The following is an 18,253-nucleotide window of genomic DNA, read 5'->3' as shown; positions in this document are numbered from 1 at the left end:
TTTCCCCCCAACAAAAAAACAAAAAACCAACCAAATAAAAAAATTCAACAAATGGTGTGGCAATAACGGGATACTTGTATGGAAAAAGAATGAAATGTGACCCCACTATACAGTACACAAACAACAACAACAACAACAAAACAAATTAGAAAAGCTGATCAGGGACCATTAGTAAGAAAGCCTCTCAGCTGGAGGCAGAGTAGCCTATACAGAGCAGCCTGGGTGCTCCTCAGTACAATGTGAACCCCGTGTTTATCTGCGGAGGCCTCAGACTAGGAACAGTGGGGGAAATAAAACAGGACTCTTGTCCTCCTTGGCAAAGTTCCAGTCTCTCCCTCTGAAGCACATCACCTGCCAGTTCAGCAGACTCCGGGTAGGTCTAAGAGAAGGAGGCTTGTAGGGGCCATGCTGTGACTCAGCAATGGTTCCTTTTCCTTTTCGTGGCAGGGACAGGGAATGGATAGGGGGTGGGAGGAGGGGCTGCGGGACTTAAAATGCTGGGAGAAGTTGGGAGGAGAGGAGAAGTTTCTTTTCTCTTTGGAGACACCTAACATCCCTGCGAGGCAACCTACCACCCTGGGAAGTGGAGTGGTCCTGTGCCGTTCAGCTCCCATTTCTGCATTTCTTCCTCCCTAAGTCAGGACCCTCTGCTCCAATCCTCTCCTACCTTCCCAAATCCTGAATGAAACCTGATTCTGGATGCTTTCTTCACAATGAGGTATAAATGACTAGGATAAGAAACTCCAGACTGAGCCTTGGAGTCCTTTGAAGTCCCAGCTTTGTCGTGAACTTACTACAGTCCTGGGCAGCCTGTGGGCCCAGCCGGTCTGTAAAAACAGGTGACTGAACTACATGACCAGTCAAAGGTTTTCATCTTCTAGCATTTTAAGATCCTGCGATTCTAAAGCCAGTATTTCTCAAACTAGAGCCTATTACACCCCCCTCACCCCAGGTCCCCCAGGGTTACATGTGATCCCTCTTCTAGCATATTCATTTTTCTTGCTGACCGAGTTAATACATTAATGTTAAACTTAATTGTTAAATGAAAACACACACACACACACAAAAAAAACACAGAGCTATATTATAGAGTAAAATGCAAAGCCTGGTAGGCATTATTTAAGATAAAGTATATAAAATAAAATTTGAGGTTGTTGTAGGCTGCTTTAAATCTTGCTCTCAAACTCTCCTCAGAGAAAAAGTCTGAAGAATATTAAATTATCCTATCAGGAAATACTGGCACTGTCAGAAAGGTTCACAAGTAAAGAGAGCTAGAAGCTGGCTCTGTCATGCTAATGTGTTGCTGTTTACCTCTCACACAAGCAGATGCCCAAGTCCAAGCAGATGCCCAAGAATGAATGGACTCTGCAGAGAGGGAGGACAGCAAAGAGAAAAGGAACCAGAAGAGGGAAAGGGAAGTGAGGAAAGAATACCACTTCCAATTGGTTCTAAAAACCAGCCAATTATGAATTACCAAGTATCATCTGTGCTCCTTCATTGGAGAAAGGAGGAAAGGACCTAACAATTGTCGAGTGTCTGTGTTTATGGCACTTCCCAGGTATGATTTTTCATGCGATCCTCAAAGAAAGTTTCATACGTACTCGCCTTTCCATTATATGCCTCACAGAGAGTTGCCCAGGGGTGAATGACATGCAGGCTGGGGTGAATGACATGCAGGCTGGGACGACTCCCTCTTCCCCCTGCCACCTGGAGGCCTACTCCCTCATTAATTCCTGTTCTCACATTTCAGAATTTCCCCCTCCACCCACAAGCACGTACCACCACCCCGACTCCCCATCTCAGGCAAATAGAGGGGCTGGTGACCACTCTGCAGCCTTGCACCCCTTTACCACCTCTATTCTCACTGTTCTGCTCAAGCTGCTCTCTTAAAGGTGGCCAAAGGCCCTCTCATCACCAAATCCAGTGGGCTTGCCTTGTTCTTATCCTCCTGCCTACTTTTCTGAAACTTTGCCACTGGCCCCTGGGATATAACACTAGCTCAGTTCTCCTCACGACTGCCCTTTTTCTGACCACGTTCTTTCCCAACGTCGAATGTGTAAGAGAGAGAAAGAAACGCAGGGACAAGAGGTACACCAGAAATCAAGGCAGGGACATCTAACTAATGTCATCACTTCCAGGGATAGCTGATGAAGTGAAGAGAGGCCCAGCCGGCACCAGTCCTGGCTCTGTTGTCCGCTAACCACAGGCCTTTAGGGAAGTAAGTTTGTGTCTCTGTAAAATGAGGGTAATGATCTTTCTGGACTACCCTACATTTTTTATAGATCAAATAAGATTAAAGAAATAAACAGTATTTTGCTAAACAGAATTAGCACCTGGGAGATAGCATATTGAACAAAGGGAAACGTTAACTCAAATAAATAGCGAATGTGCAAGAGGTGAGACTGAAGTTGGAGTCCGTGTGCCTTCTGTTTCCACACACAAAACTGCCATAATTTCTGATTCTTTTAACTTCTAAGGAGCAAACCAACAGGGTCCCAGTCCTTAAACATAGCCTGGAGAATAGCCAAGTGCCTTCCAGAGTACGAAACTGGAGGTAGAGTCTGGCCTTTGTGGAAGGCCTATAGGGCTGAAGCTTGTACAACCTGTTCACCTGTTGTGGGGGCTGCTGCCTGGCCAAGCCCCCCACCCTCATTGTGTAATATCCCTCGTCAGGTGTCTGGAGCCCTTCTGTGTATCTACCACCTCCTGGAAGTGATTTCCTGCCCTGCCTCAGCCCATACAGGCTCCTTTCCTTCTCTCTGTAACAATCACAGGCTGGGGCCTGTTTATGTTCCCTCTCTCCAAGGAGAACCTAAGATCTCTGGGGTAAGCTTCTGTTTGTTAAACACTACTCATTTCTGTAGCACCTGTATCTGAGGCTCAAGGAATGCCTCATCAATCTCTCTGAACGAAGGCTTGCTTTTGAGTTTGCAGAGTATTGCTGGGCATCATATTTTTTAGCCATCAAGGATTTTGGGGGTGGGGTTGGGGGAGAAGCCTGTGACTCAGCTGAGATTTGGTCACTCTGGCTTTTTCTTTCTTTCCTCCTGCACTTATTTAAGGCGTAAACTAAGAAACTCCCCATTTACTGAATATCCACTGTGTACCAAATATATTCTCCTGCCTAGCATTTAAAGAAATGCAACCATCTCTTGAATAAAAGATGAAGTCCCTGTCCTCACGTGGAGGGCACACTGCAGCACATAGTCTCCACAGAGCTGCATCTGAGGTGTGTGCAAAGTGTCATCAGTGGAAGAGCTGGGCAGATAACTCTGCCACAGGGACAGGGGGTGGTCCCCAGGAAGGAGAAGCATGACTTTTCAAGAGGGGGAGTGGGCCATTTCAGGCAGAGAGAAGAACTTGGCAAAGGCAGGGAGGGGGTGAGTTCTGCTCCCTACTCCTGGTCACAGGCCTCCCACCACTTATAAAAGGGGATGGGGAAACTCACATTAAGAAACTTGGTCCTGTCTTGTTGCTTCTGTGATCCAGAAACAGAAGCTTGGAATCTCAGCTTTGTCAGAGCTGAAAGCATTGAGGTAATTTTTTCCATGGGGAAACAGCTGAAGAGGGCTAACAGGGGTAGGCCTGGGCTGGACACAGGTCTTAGGCTCTGTTGTACAAAAGGAATAGGACAGCAGATAACCACCAATGCCAGTATTTCTTACTGTTTTGATGCTGTTTTCCCTTCAACTGTTTATTTTTAAAAACTTTCAAACCTACAGAATTGTACAATGAGTCCCTTATGTGAGTTATCTATTTTTATGTATTTTTTCTGAACCATTTGAAATTAAGTTGCAGATATGATATTTCATTAAAAATGAAGACATTCTAATATATAATGTTAATAATATTGCACTTAAGATAATCTAGAAATATAATTTAATATGAGTCCTTATTAAAAGTCACCCAATTTTCCCAGGAATGTTTTGATTTTTTTGGATCCAGCAGTCATTCACACATTATGCTTGGCTGTGCTGAACATGAACAGCCTCTTTTAAGCTAGACAATAACATGATTTTCTTTTTAAACTGTTCTTTGATGCTGACTTTTGTGAAACATTTTGGCCAATTGTCTCTTAGTCTTTTTCCATTCTGAATTGTTTCCTTGTGATTAAATTCAGGTTGAACAGCAAGAACACCATAGAAACGACATTGGGAATTCATGGCCCCTAATGTTAGGTGGCTTTCTACTTGAGAGGCAAAGATGGTTCAGGCGGTGACTGCAAATCTCTCCAATGTAAAGGCACATTTTACCCTTGATAATTAATAAATAATCTATAGAGAGACTTTTGATTTAATGTTATGTATTACACTTAAAACATTTTATGTCTGTGAGAAGTGGGTTCCCTCGACTCCGCCATTCAGCTGAGGAGACATAGCGCCCTGTCGTACTGCCGTGTGGTCCCAGTGAACCTCTGCATCCTCTTCCCAGACCCTAGACCCACTCCTCTCTACCAGGGGGAATGACACTTTCAATTCTGTGCTAACCATTTCAATGCTTACACTCTGGAGTATATTCATATAATTGATATTTTACAGGAATGTTTCTCAAACTCTTGGGTCTCAGGAACCCTTTACACTCATAAAGATCACTGAGGCGCCCCCAAGCCTATTGCTTATGTAGGGTATGTATATCCATACTTATCATATTTGAAATAAAAACTGAGTCTTTTCTAAAACACAAGAATACACAAGTACACATATCATTAGTTATCACAGTGATGTCAACCCATGTTATGACGTTTCTGGAAAATTCCTCTGTGCACTTGTGAAACAAGAGTGAAAAGGCAAATAATGTCTTCGTATTATCATGAAAAGAGTTTTGACTCACAGAGCCCTAAAAGATTTGGTTTCCTGATCAAATTTTTAGAACTGCTGCTTTACAGCAAGGAAAATGACTTGGATCTGCCTGTTTTAACTTGCCAAAGCTGAAATGTTGACAGTTTTAAGCTCTGCTTCTGTGAATGTTAGAGTTAAAGAAAGGTTTGGGTTATATGAAGCTTAAATTCAATATTAAAATCAACCCAGCCATCTCTTCTTCCATCTAAACTGGCTGAAGGGACAGAAAGCCATGTCACATGCAAGCAGGATGTTAGTCCTTCCTCCACTCTATTGCTACCATCTCAGAAGCTGTACAGCTGGCCTCTACTGTGGAGTCTAGTGGAATCTGGAAAAAACGCTACAACGAAGTGCTGAAAGAACCTGACATTAGTAGACCGAACCTGCCTCACACTCACGTCCCATGTTCTCTCAATGCCATGGCCAGAGCCATCCCCTGGGGAAGCCATCAGATATCCCCTGTGGATATTAAGCTGCCCAGGCCTCAAAAACCTCCATAAATTCCTGGGTGCCAAACCCTATGGGCTCAGAATCTGATTTTGATCACTTGTGGAAGTGGAACAGGTGGAACAGCCTTAAGACAGGTGTGGAGGTCTGGGTTGGGCAAGGATGGGGCCATAGGTTGTCTCCAAGGGTAAACTGATAGCCTGGGGAAGGGAGCCTGGCTCAGGTTGGCCAACATCCCTGATTTTCAGCACAACAATTCGGCTCAGTTCAATAAACACAGAGTAAGTGCATATATTTACCAGGTACGGGGACAGACAGAAATGAATAAAACAAGCAACCTTCTCTTGACAAGCTGGTGGGGGAGATCGTACATCAACGGGCCCTTGATAGAGACAGTAATGGGGACTGCAAGAGACAGAAGAGCCTCCTGTGTCACCCATAGACCACCAGAGTGAAATAGCAGAGACAGCAAGAAGGAAGGAGGCCTCACTTCTAGTCAATTCCAACTTTGGGCAACTTCTTCAAGAGGCTACAACTAAGAGCACAGCTTTTGAAGGCTCAAGAAACCTGCCTTCAAATCCCAACTATGCCAAGTGATTCTGATGTGACTTGGAACAAACAACTTAACTTTGCTGATCCTTGTTTTCTCATCTGTAATATGGGAGCAACAACAGCTGCTGCAAGGATGAGGACTAAATGCAAAGCACATAGTGTACTTACCACAAGAGCCTGACACCGAGCACTCAAAAAAGGGTAGCTGCTGTTATTTTTCTCCTCAATGGGTTCAGTTATTAAAGTAAAGCATTTGGACTCAACCAGTTCTCCACCATTTTCTGCCCCAGAACACTCAAGGAACATAACACATTCTCGTGAAAACAGCCTAGAACCACTAAAGTGATGTTGCTCAACTGAAAGCACACTGGATTATTTGGACTAGGGGAGGGAGAGAAATTTCAAGGCACTCTGCAAGTGATTAGCTATGAAAGTGTATGTTTCAGCAGAAAACATACTGCTGGGTTACCTGAGCCTTGAGAGCTGTTCAGTGTTAAGACCTGAGTTCAACACTCCTGGGTCTATCACTTACTGGCCATGGTTCTTATCAAGTTGTTCACTCCTAATTTTTGCTTCCATTTCTTTCCCTATGAATTGGAAACATTAAAAATGATACTTGCTATCTTCACGGCTGATGTGAGGATTAAATGAAATTATGCCACTGAACACATTCTATACAGCTACTTGCTTAAGTGAAATTCCAATTTCTAGCCCACAGTAAGTTCTCAGAACATGTATCTTGACTGTCAGATGACACAGCCAGGCCTGGTGAGCTATGTTTTCATGACATGAAGGTCTTTTGTGTCCCGAATATAAAGACCCCACAGTAACTTGTCCCCATTATGGCAGTATGAGGCAAAACAAAAGTTTAATGTTCATAGGTGCTCTTTTGCTATACTCATGCTGCTCGACCAGCACTTTCACGGTAACGTCATGATTATGGGCCTGTGGTTGAGTGTACCCAGCACTGGCAGGAGCAAGAGGAGAGAGTAGCAAATTGGAGCTTTTGTTTTGGCTCAGCTAATAATTCACCTGTCACAGACAAGTCCCGCCTGTCCCTGCTCTGGGCCTCAGTTTCCTGGTCTTGCGCGCTTCAGAGTTGGACTAGAGAAGGAGTTTTCAGACTTAAAAACCATCATCATCAACAACAATACAACTTTTAATTTTCCTTTATGAAATATCAAGAAATGCCTAGAAGAGTTACAAGCAATTATTTTGGTAGAAGTGGAGGGCAGGATGCCCGAGGCGTCATTAATCTTGACGACCTGCTGAGGCTGTCTCTAATGTCTGGTCAAGATGGAGAAATTTCTAAGATTTCTACAATTTTTAAAGACCTTTTAAAAAAGTTGCTTTGCTTCCTCTTCATTTACTTCAGATATTTTTTTGCAACCGGTAACTGACTGGAAGGAGTAAGCTGCTAAAACTTTTCACAATGTAATTTACAAGTGTTTGACTTTGTGTCCCAACCTTGTAGGAAGTTAACATGCTTTTGAAATGGAAAGTATTTTGTTTACCATAGCAATACCCACAAATTCCTTAAAGCTAAAGGAAAATTACTAAAATGATAATAAACTGGCTTCAGGAGCTAAAATAAAACCAACAACAACAACAACAAAGCAGCATGTTTTCCCGGCCCTCTAAGACTCTGGAACATGCAGGAATGATTCCATCAGCTTGGCAGAAACTACACTACAAGGTGAGCATGGCCCCACTTCAGAGTCCCCAACTGCCAAGTATGGCCCCTTTGACAAAATCGCCTTCTGCTGAAGCATGGACCCCCTGTCAAAGTCCCTTCTGCTGACATGGTCCCTCATCAAAATCCCATTCTGCTGAACAGAGGGAACACTGGACTCACTCACTCTACTTACTCTAATGTCACTTTTAATAACTCACCAAAAATACTTCTAAAGAGCCTGTGTAATATCCTGGATAAAACCTGGATGGGGCCATTCTGGCTGGGTTCTAGTTCCAGCTTCAGTCAGCTAGTTAACCCTGAGAGAGTCCCACCGCCTTTCAGAGGCCAGGCTGCCTCATCCACAAAGCAGTAGTGATAATACCCTCCTTAAGTACCCACAGGGTTATAAAAGAATACAAGAAGAAAATGAGTAAAACAATACTTTGGAAATTGTAAGTAATTTTTAAGGTGAGGGATTATTCTTTTATAAAACCGTAATGAGTTAATCAAACAAATGCCAAAAATCCCAGATGACAAAACCCTATTCTATCACCTTAAATCTTTCATAGGGTCATAGGACAAACATTTCATGGGGTCACACGTCCCTAAAGTAATCTCACTTTTAGAAACAGCACTCAAAATTGGAAGTGTAGATTCTAGCTCAGCTGGTGCTTACTTAAGCCTGCTAAACAGGAAGAGTCTAAGTGACCAAGAACCTAAGGTCATGTGCCTTGAAGAAGGTGGTCAGAGTTCTTGCTATTATAGTCCATGAAGTTTCTATTATAAAGAAAGCCTTTTTCTTCTCTCTTTACCTAGCATTCTGAGAAAACAATCTACCTCAGGCCATTCTGGAGAAAAGATCCAGGACCCAATAACTGCACTCTGAGCAAAAAAAATAAAAGCTCCCCTTTAAGGGCTCTGACTTACCTCCCCACAATTTTGGATTTTTAACTACTAAGTAAGCTGTTCTCATACAGAAGCCAATACAGACAGCAGGCATCAAGACACACAGTCCTGCGTAATGGAAAGATGAGTGAATGGAGCGTGAGTGGACTAGCTCATTAATTTCCTGGGTGATCCTGGATAAGTCCTTGCCCTTGTTAGCCTCACTGACTGGCCCTCGACTTCCTTGCTAGGTCAAGGGGACTTCTTGGGATGATTTCTAGGCTCCCTTTAGCTCTTAACCATTAGGAGTCTAAGACTCCTCCGGACATCCCGCAGTCCCTTTTATTGACTCCAGTACTCACCCTGTGGCCATGGCTGAAAGATTTTAGGACAAGGAACCTTGAGGAGGTGAGCCCTTTACTCCCACCAGGCTGGGCTGGTCAGAGGACCACAGACCCTCTGAAGTCAGCAACTCGATTTTCAGACTCTACTTAAAACCAAACAGGAAAAGGAAACTGAACCAGAGACAAAGGGGAAACAAACCCAAGTTAAAAACTGAAACCTAGGTAGAAAATAGAGAAACAAGAAACAACACTGCAGCGCTCCAGGCAGCGTGGGTGGCTTAAGAGCCACTGCACAGGCCTGAGCCCCCAGGCGTAAAAACCTCAAGCCTCCAGGCAGCTTCCTCGCCAGGGAGGCAGGAAGCCCAGCCAAGGGTGGGGGACCAAGCTGTGGCCCTGGCTCCACCTCTAACTTACTTGTCTTGTCTCAGTTAAGGTCATTTAAATGGTCTTGGCCCAGGTTTTTCCAGCTGCTAAGTAAAGTATGGCACAGATGATTTCCTAAAGGCCTTTATGGAGTCCTTGCTAAACTTCCAGAGAATAAAAACTGTATGATGATGCTAATAAATGCTTAATATTTTACTGATATAAATTTTGTATTTTCATTGGGGGGGACACTTTTTTTTCCTGGCAGGGGCAGGCCCTGGGAATTGAACCTGGGTCTCTGGCAAGGTAGGCGAGACTTCTGCCACTGAGCCACTGTTGCACCGCCCAAGACACTTCTCTTTAATGGTGACATTTTGGTCAGTAATTTAGGGTCTGAAAAGAAAATGTTGGAGAATACTGGAAACCTGGCTTTGTCACTTTTTCATAACAGAGGTTGGGGCTTCAGTTTCCTCACCTGTAAAATGGGGATAATAATTCCTATTTTGACTATTTAAGAAAGTTCTCATGAAGAGAAGATCCAGCCCCAATATTTCATTCAAAATGCATTGAGAGCCCACTAACAGTCATACATAACTCTAGAAATCAGAGACAAAACACTGAAAAGAATGGCAGTGCTGTTCCTTAAAGGGCTGCTACAGTTTAGAAAGGAAGAGACTGATTTGTGAGCAAATATATGCATTAAAATGTTATTATAAAGGGCGAACCACGGTGGCTCCGCAGGCAGAGTTCTTGCCTGCCACACTGGAGACCTGGGTTCGTTTGCCGGTGCCTGCCCATACCCAAAAAAATATTATCAATATAATGAAAAATAGCTGTGGAGACTATACCACAAAAGAAGATCAGGTGTAACAGAAGAGCTGAAAGCACTCTGTTGAAAGTATGTTTTAAAGGCTTTTTAAAAGATGTGCCCTTTCCTTTAAGTACTGCTTTAGCTGTGCACCACACATTTTGACATATTGTGGTTTCATTTTCTTTTATTGAACATATTTTCTATTTTCTCTTGTGATTTCCTGTTTTACCCATGGATTATTTAGAATTATTTTTGTTTAATTATAAAAATATATGGTGTTCTCCTACATCTCTTGCTAATATTGATTTGTAATTGAACTCCACTGCAGTCAGAGAACATTCTTTTTGTTTTTCCTCGTATGATTGCAATCCTTTAAAATTTATTGACACTTGGTCTATGGTACAACATGTGGCTTACCTTGATGAATGTACCATGCACACAAGAAAAGAATGTATATTCTGTGATCAGTGAGGTGGTCTAAAAATGATAACTAGGTCAGGGTGGTTGATCATGGTGTTCACGTCTTCTATGTCTTACTTGTTGCTGTTGTTTGTTTTTGTCTAATTGTTTTATCAACTGCTGAGAGACAGGTGTTAAAATCTCCAACCACGACTGGATTTTTCTATTTCTCTAATGTGGGTACCCACATTAATTGGCTCATCAACCCTTCCTCCATCTTCCAAGTCAACAATGTAGCATCTCTCTGTCCCTTCTTAAACTGTCACACTCTTTCTGACCACAGCTGGGACAGGTCCACTGCTTTTTTTTTAAAAAAAAAAATATAGACTGTAAGCTTTATTATCAATATTAAATTTCTTGAATATGATAACTGCACTTAAGATGGTGACATAAGTGAATATCCTATTTTGGGGGAAACGTATATGGCAGTATTATGTCTTCTAGGCTCATGATATATACAACCTATTCTCAATTGTATAGAAAATGTATTGACTAACAGAAATTCAGACAAATATACATAGAGATGGATGCACTGATACAGATAGATGGATACAGAATGAGATAGGAAAGGTGGAACACTTATAATTGGCAGATCAAGGGATCTGAGGGGGAAAGCAGTTTATTGGAGTTTTCTTTACAGGCTTGCATTATTTTGCAAGAGTCCTGTAAGGTTGAGTATTTCAAAATAAAAAGGTCTGAAAAAATAACTAGTCCAAAGATGTGAGGGCTTATTTCTGAAATCTCAATTGTATTCCATTGGTCTATATTTCTGTTGTTGTAGCTTTGTAATCAGTTTTGAATTCAGGAATTGTGAGTCCTGCATTGTTCTTTTACAATATGGTTTTGTCTATTTGAGGCCACTTGCACTTTCATATGAAGTTGATGATTGGCTTTTTCATTTCTGCAAAGAAGGTATCGGGATTTTTATGAGGAATGCTGTAAATCTGTAAATTGCTTTGGGGTATTATTGGTTTCTTAAAAATATTAGTTCTTTCAAACCCTGACAATGGTTTATCTTTCCAGTTAGTTCTATTTCAATTCTTTCAGCAATGTTTCATAGTTTTCATGTACAAGTCCTTTACATCCTTGTCTAAATTTATTCCTCAATATTTTATTCTTTTAGTTGCTGTGGTAAATGGACTTGTTTTTTTTTTCATTTCCTTTTTGTATCGCTCACTGATGGAAAACCTAAACACCCTGATTTATATATATTGATTTGGTACCCTGTCACTTTGCTGATTTTCACTGATTATTTCTTGTAGCTTTTTTAAAAAAACAGTTTATTCACATACAATCCATCCTAAGTGTACAATCAATGGCTGGTTGTTATAATAACACAGTTATGGATTCACCACTACAGTCAATATGAGAACATTCTCATTTCTTCTGAAGGAAAAGTATCCCACTCCCCTTAGATCCACCTATTTTTGAGATTAAACTTTGGTATAGTGCCTTTGTCATAATTAATGAAAGATTACAATGTTGCTGTTTAGTACAGACCTTAGTTTACAATAATGGTAATCTTCCCTCTATAATACCCTATTATTAATTCTTTGTAACAGTGATAAATGTTTGTTTTAGTTCAGGTAAGAACTGTCTTATATTTATACAACTAACCACCATCAATGTTCATTCTGGGTTTCGTTAAGTTTCAGTGTATTTATCCTGTAGCTTTCCTTCTGGTGACATACTCGACTCTAGCCTTCTTCTTTCAACTATACTCACACTCTTTGTGCTACCATCACACAGTACTGTGCTATCCATTTCTGAATCTTTACAATATACCTTATTGAACATTGTGTCCTCCTTAATCATAAATTGCTCAATCTCTACCCACTTTCGACCTCCCGATAACCTGTGCTCTTGAATTTAATTCTCAGAGCTTGCTCATTATAGTTAATTCACAATAGTGGGACCATACAATAATTTATCCTTTGGTTTCTGGATTATTTCATTCAATATAATGTCCTCAAGGTTCATTCACCTTGTTGGGTGCCTCATGACTTCATTTCTTTCTGCAACTGCACAACATTCCATCATATGTATGCACCACAGTTCACATTTCAGCTCATCACCTGATGGACCCTAGGGCCACCTACTTCCATTGACAATTGTGAATAATGCCACCATTAACACTGGTGTGCAAATGTCTTTTCATGTCCGTGATTTCAGTTCTTTCACGTATGTACCTGGACTCTGGTTTTGTAGAAATCCCATTGCTTCTCTCTGCACTTCTCCTTGTGCCAACTGGGAAAGCACATTTGATTTGCAAACCTGTTATCCCACTGAGACCAGATGATTGATACTCTCCAACATCAATTCTCTGAGGAGCTTTCTCTGCAATGTGTCCAGCAATGCTCACTCTTCCTGTGAGAAGTCTACAACCACATCTTTGAAGGTCATTAACTTCTGTGGTTGCACTGTCAATACTTCAGATGAAAACTGTCTTCTTTTGGATTTTTATCCACAAACAGGCAAGCATAGGCGAGCAAAGCAGTCAGTGAGCAAAACTGAATAAAGCTGCTATCCACAGGCAGGTGCTGCCAGCGCACTCCCGCTCCACCCTCTCTCCCCAGCTACCGAGGTCCACGTGGGTCCCCGCTGGCCTGGCTGGCTGCTGCCATGTCTCCGGGGGACCCTCTGTGCCTCAGGCAGAGCCAGGGATCTGCTCATGCCAGGTGAAAGGCAGCCCCAAGGGCTCAAACAACTCATGGTATGAAAGCTATGGTCAATGTCGCTATTTTACGTCCATCATGCAGGCCCTCTGCTTTCAAGGACTTATGTGATTAGATTGGACCCACTCACATAATCCAGGATAAACTCCCCATCTCAAGGTTCATAACAGTATCACACCTGGAAAATTCCTTTTGCCATGCAAAAGAGCATATTCCCAGATTCTGGGGATTGCGGTGCAAACATCTTTGGCAGTGGGTATTACTTTATTACCTGTCCTTTTACTTTTCAACCTGTCTCTTTGTATTTATGAGTGTGTCTTATACACAGCATATGACTGAGTCTTGTTTTGCTATCAATCTGACAATCTCTACCTTTTAACAAGTTCATTTACATTTAATGTAATTACAGATATGGCTAGATAGAGGCGTATCTTTATTTATTTTTTAAGCTTTACTTCAACCCCAAGCCAGGCTACTCGGGCTTGAGATCATTTTATTTCTATCAGTGCACCCGAGGTTTCCTCCATTTTTAATATGAACCCCCCAAAATCAACTCACAGACACAGACGTGAAAACAGCACAGGCAAACAGGCTTATGTTTAAAGAGGCACACACATGCAGCCTCATCTTGGAGACGTTTTCTTAAGAGGCAGTGGGGCTAGTGATTGTCTCTTGCTGTTCAAAACACAGACTGCTTCCTAGAGTTTGGCATCCATGTCTGGGCTTTTCACGGACACTCGTCACAAACTGACAGCACCAGACTTGAGGCTGGGGGTTGGCAGGGCACGGCTCTGCCAGCTCTGAGCAGTTCTATAACTGTAGCTCCCTGGTGAGGCACAATTCTATCTAAGCAATCGATTGCACTTCCTCTCCTGTTTTGGTGGAAGGCACTGGACTTTAGGTATTTCTCTATATATTGGCAAGGGCATCTTTAATATATGAAATCTGGTAGTAGTTGAAAGATGTTTTATCCCCAAGTTTTGACGCATCCTATTCAGATCCAGTTCTTCATACAGATGCAGACTTGTCCCAAAGTTGTTTTTTTTTTTTTTTCCAGAGTTGAGAGAGGCCGACTGTGCTGCACAGGTCAAATATTTCTCCCACTCGTGCTTCCAGAAGTGGCTGTGGTTTGGATGTACCACCTCAGGCCAGTATTTCCTTATGATTGGCAGAAGATCCTTAATCTCGTCTAAATTAAAGTACCAGGATCTATTGCAATCGTCAGCATTATCAGGCCATAATCCATGTATCATTTGGTAATCCAGAGGCTCTATACAGTCATTTTCTATTTCCTTGCACATGCTACCAGGCCAGTGTTGAACCATAATCAGTTTTTTCCATGCATGTCTGCCACTCTTCAAGAACTTAACAGCATGGCATAGGCAATAAAAAGTCAGGCAAAAGAAACACTGAAGGAGGCTGTGAATACTCTGGGCTTCATTATATTGAAATCTTTCAGTGTCTGTGTTTGTGTTTCTTAACTTGTGAATGTTGTAAAGAGCCTGGCAGCAGGTGGGTCACCGCCGTCATCAGCAGGATGAGGGGAAAAGTCACACCGCCAAACCCCAAGTCTCTCCTCAGCTGCCTTGCAGAAGCCTGTACCCAAGGGACCACCTGGTCACCCCTGGCTGGTTGCTTTACCCAGGCCCACAGTGGTGAGCCCAGGCCTATCATTTTGCTGTTTGTTCCATCTGGTTTTGGTTCCCCTATTCCTCCTTTCCTGCCTTCTTCTGTGCAAACAAAATACTTTTTGGAATTTCATTTTAATTTCTTAGTTGATGTTTTTAGCTGTACTTCTTTATACTATTTTGGGAGGTTTTTCCAGAGATTCCAAATACATCCTTAATTATAATATACTTAGAATTAATATCGTACCACTTTATGTAAAATGTAAGATGCTTATAACTGTATGATTACATTTCTCTCTACCATCCTTTATGGCATAGCCATTACATATATCACATATTCATACACTAAAAATCCGATAACACAATGTTGTATTTTTTGTTTTAGATAATTGTCTTAGTTTGCCTGATCTGCTATCACAGAAATCACACAATGGATTAGTTCAAACAACAGGAATTTATTGGCTCATGGGTTCACAAGCAAGAAGTCCAAAATTAAGGCAGCAGCAAGGCCATGCTTTCTTTCTGAAGACTTAGCATTCTGGCGCTGGCTTGCTGGCAATCCTTGGGATTCCTTGGATTTCCCATCACATAGTGATATTTACTCCTTTCTCTTTTTGCTGACTTCCAGTTTCTCCCGGTGGACTTATCCTTACAAGGTCTTCAGTAACCCAAATTAAGACATACCCTCATTTAGTCAGGCCACACCTTAAGAATAACATCTTTAAGAAACTCTATCTATGAGTTCACACCTACAGGAATGCAAATTAAGACTAAGAACATGTCTAATTAGAGTACATAATTCAATCTGCCATAATAATTATATATATACTTTAAAGAAATTAAGAGAAAAACATCTTTTACATTTATCCAGATATTTATTTTTTCTGGTGCTCTCTGTTCCTTCCTGAACATGTGAATTTCATAGTATAGTCTGCAGAACGTTCTTTAGTATTTCTTGTACAGCAGGTCTGCTGGCAACAAGTTTTATTAGTTTTCCTTTATCTGAAAAAATGTCTTTGCTTTGCCTTCATTTTTGAAGGTACTTTTTCTGAATAGAGAATGTTGAGAGCTTTCTTTTCTTCCAGAACTTTACAGATATTGTTCTATTGTCTTCTGGCCTCCATAGTTTCTGATGAGAAGTCAGCCATCATTCATAACATTGTTTGCCTGTATACGTCTTTTACAGTTCTGATTAGTTTTAAGATTTTCTCTTTTTCTTGGTTTTCAGCAATATGACTATGACGTGCTTAGGTGTGTGTTTTCTTTGTTAATGCTGCCAGAAATGCAATATACCAGAAATGGGTTGGCTTTTACAAAGGGAATTTATTAAGTTATAAGTTTACAGTTCTAAGACCATAAAAATGGCCAAACTAAGGCATCCAGGAGTCCGGAACACCTTTGTTGTCTGGTATTCTAGTTTGCTAGCTGCCAGAATGCAATATACCAGAAAGAGAATGGCTTTTTATTATGGTCAGGTTCATGTGTCAACTTGGCCAAGTGGTGGTACCTGTTTGTCTGATTTGGCAAGTGCTGGCCTGTCTGTTGCAATGAGGACATTTCATAGAACTAGATCACGATCACATCAGCTGCATCCACAGTTGATTTCATTTGTAATCAGCCAAGTGGAGTGTCTTTGCAATGAGTGATGCTTAATCTAATCACTGGAAGCCTTTTAAGGAGGATTCAGAAGAGACGGACTCTCTTCCTGCTTAGGCTGGTGAGCCTGCCCTGTGAATTTTGGACTCTGCGTTCCTGTGGTCATGTGAGACACTTTTATAAATTTTATATTTGTGAGTGCTCCCTGTTGATTCTGTTTCTCTAGAGAACCCTAACTAATACACTTTCAAAAAGGGGAATTTAATAAGTTGCTACTTTACAGTTCTAAGGCCAAGAAAATGTCCCAATTAAAGCAAGTCTATAGAATTGTCCAATATAAGGCATCCAGGGAAAGATAGTTTGGTTCAAGAAGGCCAATGAAGTTCAAGGTTTCTTTCTCAAGTGGAAGGGCACATGGTGAACACAGAGCTCCTTTCTCATCTGGAAGGGCAAATGGTGAACACAGCGTCATCTGCTGGCTTCTTCTCCTGGCTTCCTGCTTCATGAAGCTCCCTGGGAGGCATTTTCCATCTTCAACTCCAAAGCGCAGGCTGATGGACTCTTTGCTTCATGGTGCTGCAGCATTCTCTGCTCTCTCCGAATTGCTCTCATTCTCCAAAATGTTTCTTCTTTTATAGGACTTCAGAAACTAATCAAGACCCACCAGAATGGATAGAGACATATTGTCACCTAATTCAGCTTAACAACCACTCTTGATTAAATCCCATCTTCAAGGAGATGATCTGATTAGTTTCAAACATACAGTATTGAATAGGGATTAGAAGAAATGGCTGTCTTTACAAAATGAGATTAAGATTAAAACATGGCTTTTCTAGGGTACATACATCATTTCAAACCAGCATAGCTGGTGTCTGCTGGCCCTTGGCTTCTGGTTTCAAACAGCTTCCCCAGGGTGTTTCCTTTCTACATCTCCAAATATCTCTGTGTTGGCTGTGAAGCTTTTTCCAAAATTGGTTCCCTCTTGAAGGACTCCAGTGCAGATTAAAACCCACCTTGAATGGGCAGAGAAACATCTCCATGGAAACACCTAATCAAAAGGTCCTACCCACAATTGGGTGGGTCACATCTTGATGGAAACAACTTATTTAAAAAGATCCCACCCGAACAACAGATCTGCCCCTACAAGATTGGATTAGGATAAAGAACATGGCTTTTCTGGGGTATAGAACAGCCTCAAACCAGCACAATGTGGTTCCCTTTGTATTTATCCTCTTGGAGTTCAATGAGATTCTTGAATATGTGAGTTAATGTTTTACACTAAATTTGGGAAATTTGGGGCCATTATTCCTTCAAATTTGTTTTTCCTGCACACTCCATCCTTTCCCTCTGAGACGTCAATTACATATGTGTGAGAGCTCTTGATAATGTCTCACAAGTCACAAAGGTTCCGCTAATAATTTTTTCAAATTTTTTCCTATTTTCAGATTAGAATTCAGATTCCTACTGATCTGTCTCTAAATCTACTCACCCCTTTTCTTTTCTTTTTTTTTTTTTTAAATATTTTTACTGATAGAACTTAACACAAACATTCTTAACATACAAACATTTCATACATGGTATACAGTCAATGGGTCAAAATATCATCACATAGTTGTGTATTCATCTCCATGATCATTTTTTTTTGAACATTTGCATCACTCCAGAAAAAGAAAAAACTCATAAATACCATACCTTTTATAATACCCCTCCCTCTCATTGACCAATGGTATTTCCATCTACCCAATTTATTTTAACCTTTGTCTCCTCTATTATTTTTTATCCATATTTTTAACTTATCTGTCCATACTCTAGATAAAAAGAACATCAGACACAAGGTTTTCACAATCACACAGTCACACTGTAAAAGCTATATCATTATACAATCATCTTCAAGAAACATGGCTACTGGAACACAGCTCTACAGTTTCAAGTACTAGCCATTCCAATGCACTAAACTAAAAAGAGATATCTATATAATAG

The 18,253-nt window shown here is 41.3% G+C and overlaps 1 protein-coding gene and 1 pseudogene across 3 annotated transcripts in view; both read right to left on the bottom strand.

The window, feature by feature from the left end:
* EVL (Enah/Vasp-like) overlaps positions 1–18,253 on the bottom strand; it is a 181,902-nt gene that overhangs the window by 75,381 nt on the left and 88,268 nt on the right. Inside the window, exon 1 of one of the 3 annotated variants that reach the window (XM_077123516.1) lies at positions 8,760–8,940. The exons of the other annotated variants lie outside the window; for them this stretch is intronic. Within the exon in view, the coding sequence (XP_076979631.1) occupies positions 8,760–8,770 (11 nt within the window). The 5' untranslated portion in view covers positions 8,771–8,940. Of the gene's footprint in view, positions 1–8,759; positions 8,941–18,253 lie in introns of those variants that run through there. 3 annotated transcript variants of the gene reach the window in all.
* Positions 12,951–14,723, bottom strand: LOC143652680 (ribonuclease T2 pseudogene; annotated as a pseudogene).

This window comes from Tamandua tetradactyla, chromosome 12 (assembly GCF_023851605.1).
Source record: "Tamandua tetradactyla isolate mTamTet1 chromosome 12, mTamTet1.pri, whole genome shotgun sequence".
Taxonomy (NCBI): Eukaryota; Metazoa; Chordata; class Mammalia; order Pilosa; family Myrmecophagidae; genus Tamandua; species Tamandua tetradactyla.
This window is presented reverse-complemented; position numbering and strand designations above follow the sequence as displayed.